Source organism: Papaver somniferum, chromosome 7, assembly GCF_003573695.1.
Source record: "Papaver somniferum cultivar HN1 chromosome 7, ASM357369v1, whole genome shotgun sequence".
Taxonomy (NCBI): Eukaryota; Viridiplantae; Streptophyta; class Magnoliopsida; order Ranunculales; family Papaveraceae; genus Papaver; species Papaver somniferum.
Genome location: NC_039364.1, coordinates 203,145,492 through 203,153,431, shown reverse-complemented (window position 1 = coordinate 203,153,431; position 7,940 = coordinate 203,145,492). Strand labels below are relative to the sequence as shown.

General features: G+C 36.2%; 2 protein-coding genes across 4 annotated transcripts; both read left to right on the top strand.

Moving 5' to 3' along the window:
- The first annotated feature begins 393 nt into the window (after positions 1-393).
- On the top strand, positions 394-4,645 carry LOC113299400 (phosphopantothenoylcysteine decarboxylase-like). Of its 3 annotated transcripts, none has more exons than XM_026548425.1 (3): positions 394-642; positions 3,396-3,831; positions 4,193-4,645. In XM_026548425.1, exons 2-3 carry the CDS (start codon positions 3,487-3,489, stop codon positions 4,484-4,486), a joined length of 639 nt encoding a protein of 212 aa, XP_026404210.1. In that variant the 5' UTR covers positions 394-642; positions 3,396-3,486; the 3' UTR covers positions 4,487-4,645. The 3 variants fall into 3 exon arrangements, with proteins under 3 accessions (XP_026404210.1, XP_026404209.1, XP_026404208.1); XM_026548424.1 differs by having other exon boundaries at positions 394-1,900; positions 3,418-3,831; XM_026548423.1 differs by having other exon boundaries at positions 397-642; positions 3,418-3,831.
- Positions 4,646-5,171: 526 nt separating this feature from the next.
- Positions 5,172-7,698, top strand: LOC113299399 (immune-associated nucleotide-binding protein 9-like). The gene is made up of 5 exons (XM_026548422.1): positions 5,172-5,509; positions 5,597-5,877; positions 6,050-6,214; positions 6,407-6,502; positions 7,203-7,698. The coding sequence occupies exons 1-5, from the start codon at positions 5,266-5,268 to the stop codon at positions 7,440-7,442; spliced, it is 1,026 nt and encodes a 341-aa protein (XP_026404207.1). The 5' UTR covers positions 5,172-5,265; the 3' UTR covers positions 7,443-7,698.
- Positions 7,699-7,940: the final 242 nt, after the last annotated feature.

Sequence of the window (7,940 nt, the reverse complement as noted above, 5' to 3'; positions counted from 1 at the left end):
CTAAATTCACTACCGATTATGGTACCATTTTTGTCAAATGTCTACTTTAATCGGGAGTCAAGATAACTTTATTTACTACCGATTATAGGATAATCAAAATTCAAAAGATAGAGGATTTTATTTTGGGAATACTTTATATTCGGAAGTTATATAAACTAAATTGACTCCCGATTGTAAAATTATCTACCGATCGTGAAGGGTAGTTTGGCCATTAAAAAAACGGGAAGTAAGGAATAGCTATATTTTACATTTGGATGACATTTTTTTTATCTTTTTGTGTCGCCCTAATGCTTTTGCGGTAACTAATATGTCCTTTTACTCCTTTTCTCCGTTTTCACATGAAACGACTAAAGTACGCCTCCATTTTGTTTTTTCCTTCTGCACACTTTTTGGCTAATTTCGAAAATATCAGGGGTATAAACTTCTCTTTTTTTCCTTTCTTCTTCGTCCGCAAATCAAACACAAAATCAAATCAGCTCTTCACTATTTCAGTTTAATCTTTTAACCCAACCCCAATTCAATTTTTAGAATTTCAATTGAAATCTCGGCTTGACGCTAACCTAACTTTACATCAAATTCGATTTCACAATCAAGTTATTCAATTAACAGCCTAATTTGGAGCACAGACATCAACCAATACAGGTGCTGCTAACCCACCTTGATGCTCATATGTTATAAATAGTTGGGAAACTAATATAAGTGCTGCTATATTTTTACTTCTAAAAATTTAGCATTTACGGAAGGGAATCATCCCAAAATTAGGATACGTCTCCGTGTTTATTAGTCGACTTTAGTTGCTTCAATTCCTTTCATGAAATTTTGAATGGGTTTAGATGTAATGGTTCTCATGAAATGAAGCTTTTATTAAACTGTCAACTTTGGCTGTATGTTGAACTTGAATTGTGTAAAATACAAACTTCTGTTACATGAGCTGCACGTATCTGACAAAATACCCCAATGAAACAATTGATTTGGGTATCTCTCATTTGGTACCTTAATTTGTGTTGACAAAGAGTAATACTCAAACTCATTGAATTTGAGTAGCAAACAGTTCAAGAAAGCTTGAATTTGAGGTGTTTCTTTTTAGTTTAGTACTCTACTTCCTTCATAATCAAATTTTGGTTATTGGTTGATTTTTTTCTTTAAGCATTGTTATTAGTTGATGTCCGTGCTCCTAATTTTACAAAAGCTACTCTTAATTGGGTGCTTTCCTGAAAATGGTGATGTTCTTATGGAAACTTCTACAGATCCCCGTTCAGTAGATGACATTTCGTTTGTGCTGCAAAATGTCTCTTAATTTGTTTCTTAATGCAATGTCAGCACAGAAGGAAACAAGAGAAAATGTTTAACCATAGAAAATGTGTAAATGGGTATTTATGATTGAAGAAATATCTGAAAAGTCCAATTTAGTTGGAATGGGATGGCAGGCGCATCGCGCATGCGTGTTAGACTAGTGTAAATGATTGGTTTGATTATTTTTTTTCTATGATTTTCTCTTAGTTTCATGTTCTTTGGAAACAAGTTGTTTTCTTGGAATTTTTCCATTGATGGTGAAAATCGAGAAATAAAGTTTATAGATGGAAATCACACAAAAGAAGAAGTTGAGTTGAAGTCTTAGTATTCAAGTATGCAGTATAGGGAGGAATGATCTTCTAGTCTATAAAAGTGTGATGGTATGGAAAGGGGGAAAAATTCTGCTAGAGAAAACTTATAGGGGATTAAGTTTTAGAAAGGCGCAACACCTAGGATAAACTAACCTCTGAACATAAAGCTGTAAAGATCTTTCTCTAATCAAGTGAACATCATTGGCAGTCTGAACTTGTGTTTTTGTTTGTTCTCGTGCTGGGGTCAAAGTTGATCAGTGTTGACTCTTGAGAATTGATTTTTTCTTCTTCTTCAGGTAATCACTTCTGTAGAATCTGTTAGCCTAACAAAATAGAAAAATAAAGCTCTGAATCAATTGTGTAATCTGATTAATTATGTAAATGACGGAGTATCATCTGTAGCTTGTAGGTTCCTTTTGTTGCGTGTTTGGTTGGACGGAGTGGAATCAGTTTCCTGAGAATTCAATCCCATTCCCATGTTTGGTAACTAGGAGTAGAGGGGGAACAGTAATAGGATGCCCAAAAAGTAAGGGAATTCAAAACCCACATGGTGATGGGTTTACGATTTCCCCTCTTCGGGAAATATGATTCCCTTCCCACCATTACAAACACGCCATTAAAGTTATTATACAAAACACAAAAAGAGAGAAACAGTTGTTAGTTTTCGATTGGTGATCTGTATACATCTTAATTTTGATCTGTAAGTGTAATGTTCTTATTCGAAACCAACTAGATATTTTGTTACAGATTATGAACATTTTCTTAATTGAAGTTGAATTCTTCAGTATCCGCCACCAACAGTTTAATGACCGACAGTTGGATTGAATTTAATATACCTTAAATTGTGCTCAAGCAAATTCAGTTAAATCATGCATGATTTTTATCAATCTTGATAGGTACATTGCACATTGAACAATGTTAGCCATTCATATATCGTATTGAGATGTCCATTGGATTTTGTTGCTGTGACTTGTATTATTGTGCATTGCTTTGTACTGACCCAGAGTTCTTTTGGATCTTCTCTATCTATAACCAGAAAAGCCATTGAGTTTGATGGTATGACGTTTCGTTTACTTAGTATGGGGTTTAGTGTGGACAAGCTAGCTGTTGTTTTAACTGGTGGGTTCCAGGGTGCCTATAAGATCTTCAGGCCCCTCTAAAAGTGTCGAGTGCAAAATGAAGCTCTATTGATTTGTAATCAGGAGTAGGTTAAAGATGTTTTTGCTTAGATTTTTCTGTGATTTACATCTTCAATACACTTTGCTTTTCTGTTACACACGCTTCCGCGGAGCCAGGTTCTTAACCTGCTTTCTTTGCGCGGTCTTCTTGGTAGGAGAAGACGCGTAGAAGCTAATTCGTTGCTTATCCTAGAATGCTTTGGATATTGGAAATCTGAGCGTGTACAAATTTGTCACCCTCATTTGTTTTATCTTTTCTATATCCATCTCATACTGTTATACTGCTGCTTTCATATATGAATTTTATTTTGTGTTACTTGTCGAATTTGTTGTTTTATTGGGATCAAGGTTGATCAATATTCTCAACCAAACCTTTCGGAGTTACCATTAACTTGATCTCAGAGAAGGAACTTGTCTTTTCTTTTTTTTTTTAAATCGGAGGAATCATAAACTAAATCAAAGAATTTGGTCGATCAACTGAAGAAATTGCGTGTTTGTATATGTGTGTAGAAAATCACGTAACACGTTCCTCTCAAATATGCATAGTTGTTCTGTATATTTCATGGTGGTTCTGAATTTGATATGCCAAACAATTGCATTTGTTATTTTGAAGATTCTGTGATGCACCCGTGCAGGTAATTTGGATACCTTACTATTGCTTTTCGGCAAGTCTCAGAAGGTTTATTGTGCTGATTGATCAAGTCATGGATTTTGCTGAGTCCATGATATCAGAACAGGAAGTGGTAAAAGACAATTTAGGGCCAAGGAAACCCCGACTTCTTCTAGCTGCTAGTGGAAGTGTAGCTGCTATAAAATTTGGCCATCTCTTGCATAGCTTCTCTGACTGGGCTGAAATTAAAGCAGTTGTTACCAAGTCATCTTTACACTTCATTGATAAAGCATCAATTCCAAAGGGTGTTGTTATCTATACCGATGAGGAAGAATGGTCAAGTTGGAAGAAAATTGGGGACAATGTACTGCACATTGAGCTTCGCAAATGGGCTGATGTAATGGTTATTGCTCCCTTGTCAGCAAATACGCTTGGAAAGGTAATATCTCCTCTCTGCAGTATCTTGTTTGTGGAGTTTAATAATTCCCTCCATTATATTGTTAGTGCAAATGCTTGTAGAATGGAGTCAATCTCAGATAAAACTGTGTTGAAGTTTTTCGGGTTGTGAATTGTAATGTTGTTGAATTGAACTGGCAAAGGCGGGATTTAATACATGATCTTTGGGTGATGGAAATTCTACATGAGAGACAACTTGCATTAACTGAGCCAAAACGTTGTTGTCCGTTTGAGATGACCTAATAAAGATTAGTTGTAACTTTTGAGATGATCACCATGCGATTCCAGTCCTTACATCCTTAAAATGATACTTTCCTGATAGCCTTTTACGTTTTCTGTCATAGATTGCTGGGGGTTTATGTGATAACCTGCTAACCTGTGTTGTACGAGCTTGGGATTTCAATAAGCCATTGTTTGTTGCACCTGCAATGAATACCTACATGTGGAACAACCCTTTTACAACACGACATCTTGATGCAATCAGTGAATTAGGTATATCTGTGGTCCCTCCCATTACAAAGAGATTGGCTTGTGGAGATTACGGAAATGGTGCCATGGCAGAACCTTCTGTCATCTACTCTACGGTGATGCTCGCTGTTGATTCCCGAGCACAAACAAATGGTAACATTGTTTTATAATAGTCAGGGATTGGTGTCTTTCAAGAGTAGATAACAGTTTGTAAATTCTTACTAGGTTTGCTGTACTGTAATGTGATCGAACATGTTGGTTACTGGTTTCAGTAACTTTTGACAGTTTAAACTTGACATGAATTGCAGTCTACTACATTTCTTTGTTTATTTTTTTTCCCAATTTTGGGCTTCTGCCTCTAATCTTCTATCCGTTGTGCCTGGATTTGTTTTTTCAATAAGATTAAACCGAAAAAACAACAAAAAGTTTGTATATCCCGGGAAATTCTTTGGATGTGTAGTTTGATCCCCCAGCTATGAATGGCGAGTGGTCAATTGGCCCGGCCGTCAAATCATCAGAGATATAAGTATGGATTGGCCATCAAGCCATCGCGTAATTGACCTACAAATTGCGCGAAATTATAGTTTGTTGTCTCCGGGCTTGTAGCATCGCTCCGCCGGAGTCCTGATTCGCTGCATTCTAGGAGCATACGCCCTCCTATGTAGAAGCTCTAGACAACCGGATAGATGAATCCTTGAAGGGTGAATACCTCATCTGAGGGTCAGTAGATGATGGGCCCTACTGCAACGCCGGAGTATTTACATTTCGGTGTACTCCTTGCTTGTAGCATGATATTTTCATCTATAATCAAGAGATATTTTTTTATTATATAAAGCGAGAACGCACCCAATTATCACTCATCAGTCTCTTTTCCAAGAAAAAAAAAAAAACTCTCCCCAGTCTTCTCTGATCTTAGGGTTTTCTTTTGTGTTAAGTTAAGTTGCATAACATGGGTGGTAGTTCAATCGATGAAGATTGGGAGGTAGGGGAGTTCCCAACACCTACACCCAACCATTCCCGAACCCTAGTTTTGCTTGGCAAAACCGGCAACGGAAAAAGTGCTACAGGGAATAGCATCCTGTACAAAGACGCTTTCAATTCTGAGTGTAGTCTTGATGGTGTTACAACTAAGTGCGAGCTGCAGTCAACTAGATGTCAAGATGGACTTATTCTTAACCTGATTGATACACCAGGTAATTAATTTGTTCTCATAATTTAGATATACTATATTTTGTAAAGATCGTGCTAATAGGTAACTCTTGTAAACCTTTCCGGCGCAGGGTTATTTGGATTTTCACCAGGGCCAAAAGAGACGATTGAAGAGATCAGTAGATGTATCAATTTTGCTAAGAATGGAATCCACGCTATTCTTTTTGTTTTGTCGATTAAGAATCGTTTCTCGAAAGAAGAAGAAGAAGCCGTTAGAAATTTACAGATTCTATTCGGAGAAAAAATTCTTGATTACATGATTGTTGTGTTTACTCATGGTGATCTCTTCAAAGGAGATGACAACAACGCATTGATTGAGTTTGTGGATCGCAAGGCCCCTGAACCCTTAAAGGTAGTTGTTACTCTATTTCATGTTGTTGGTCTGTCTTTTAGATAGTTTAAATTTGATGTATGTAATTTGACTGTGTAGAAGCTCGTTAAAAATTTGGTTTTAAGCTTCGAATGATTTTTATCTTATGAACTTATGGTGGTTTCTGACGCATTGTTCTATTTCTGTGATTCAGGAATTGACCCGTTTGTGCAAAAACCGATTGGTTCTTTTTGATAATGTGACTGCAGATAGGAGTAAGCGGGCCAAACAAGTCCAGCTACTGATTTCACTTGTACATTTGGTCACAAAAGAGAATGGAGGACAACCCTATACAAATGAGATATTCGATGAGATTAAGGTGACTATTTGTAAATATGTTGTCCTTGTCATTCGTTTTTTTTCCCACTTTTTATAAGTGTGAAATTATGCAAGAGATTTGTTGCTTTTTCAACATTTGAGCCTAGAAAACGTAAACTAAAGGAGTTGTAAACGTCAATGCGTATAATTTTGTTGTATGCACTTCATTCTAATTATGTCATTTGCATAACAGAAAGGAAACACGAAGGTACCTGAGACAGAACACTCCGAGGGGCCCTCTACCTCGGAGAAGGAGTATTCAGGAGTGCTTGATAGAATAACTGAGATGGTATTCACTATTCACCCTTTTATTTTTTATATATGCATAAATTGTGGAAACATGATGCCTAGTGTAACTATTACGCACTAGGAATTTTTCGATGTCATCATTGTACGAATGATGAATCTCTTTATTGGGTACGACTTGCTGCTTCCGTTCACATAAATTAGTCCCAAAGGCAAGCTTATTAAGCTAAGATCTTGTTACAGGATGGTTATCTTTATATAATTGCTTTAATTCGTACCGTAGGAGAGACCTATAAATGGCATACTTGATAGCATTTTCAATTTAGGTAGAAGTACCGTATTGAGATTGTCTACTAATTGAAGAACAATATGAAGATATCACTGTAGACTTTTAAAGTTGAAGCTTTTTTCAGAGTGAGCAATGCGTCAGTCTTTGAACTGGACTAGTTCTAGTTAAGTTGTGTCCTATTTAGTTTTGTGCGTTAAGAAAAAAGACAATCCAAGATCGATGCTCATAAGTTAACTAGTCTGTTCTAGTTAATGGCTTCGTCTTTTTTTTTAATGAATCTATAATTATGAAAATTAACACTACCGGCTCATAACCAGTTATTAAATTCACCCATGAATATTGTGAAGAACACAGCACGACCAATTTGATGATTGTACAACGTGCTTGAAACATATACTTGGTTTCAATTATATTTTGTCGATCCACCTGAATTTTGATTATGTTGTTTGTATAGGTCGAGCTAAGACTTAATGAGACTGTTAAAAGGCTTGAGGAGAGCTTGGCAAAAGAAAGGGCGGCTCGAATGAAGGCTGAGGAAATTGCCAGATCTGAAATCGATGAACTTAGGACGGCTCGAATGAAGGCCGAGGAAAATGCCAGATTTGAAATCGATGAACTTAGGAAGAAATTGGAGAAAGCAGAAAAACAAGCAAATGAGTTTCAGTCTAACAAGGGCGGGTGTGCTATATTATGATATATTTTTTTTGCTTATGATACTCCAGCATATATCTGCTTAAAACAGACCTCTTTTTGATAATCTTTTTAGTGTACGTTGTTCTGATCTTAGGATTCCTGCATGCTTTTTTATTTTTTTATGAAACCATTCTCTCGTCTATCTATTCAGTAGTAGTATGTATATTATAATTTCATTGGGTACGGTTATATAGACTGCATATGTATAAATAGAGACCTTAACCAGCTCTTTTAGTTTTATAAATTTGCCTTAACCAGCTCCTTTAGTTTTATGAATTTGGTTTACTGCGAATATATTTGTCAAGAATATTTGGTAACCATCTTACCCTTATATTTTACCGAGCACTGATTTTACTGAGATAAATGCCACCATTACCTGGTTGACCCTTTTCTCCGTATTGAAAGACCAACCCTTGATTGTTTCAATTTTGACACTGAAAAAATGGTCTTGATTGTTTCAATTTTGACACTGAAAAAATGGTGTTGGAACTTAGGGTTT

Bases quoted from the DNA above. Each gene is read 5' to 3' on its own strand.
- LOC113299399 (XM_026548422.1), top strand. From the start codon at position 5,266: ATGGGTGGTAGTTCAATCGATGAAGATTGGGAGGTAGGGGAGTTCCCA. The intron at 5,878-6,049 runs GTAGTTGTTACT...TCTGTGATTCAG, and splicing joins AGGCCCCTGAACCCTTAAAG to GAATTGACCCGTTTGTGCAA. The intron at 6,215-6,406 runs GTGACTATTTGT...TTTGCATAACAG, and splicing joins AGATATTCGATGAGATTAAG to AAAGGAAACACGAAGGTACC.
- LOC113299400 (XM_026548425.1), top strand. From the start codon at position 3,487: ATGGATTTTGCTGAGTCCATGATATCAGAACAGGAAGTGGTAAAAGAC. The intron at 3,832-4,192 runs GTAATATCTCCT...TTTCTGTCATAG, and splicing joins CAGCAAATACGCTTGGAAAG to ATTGCTGGGGGTTTATGTGA.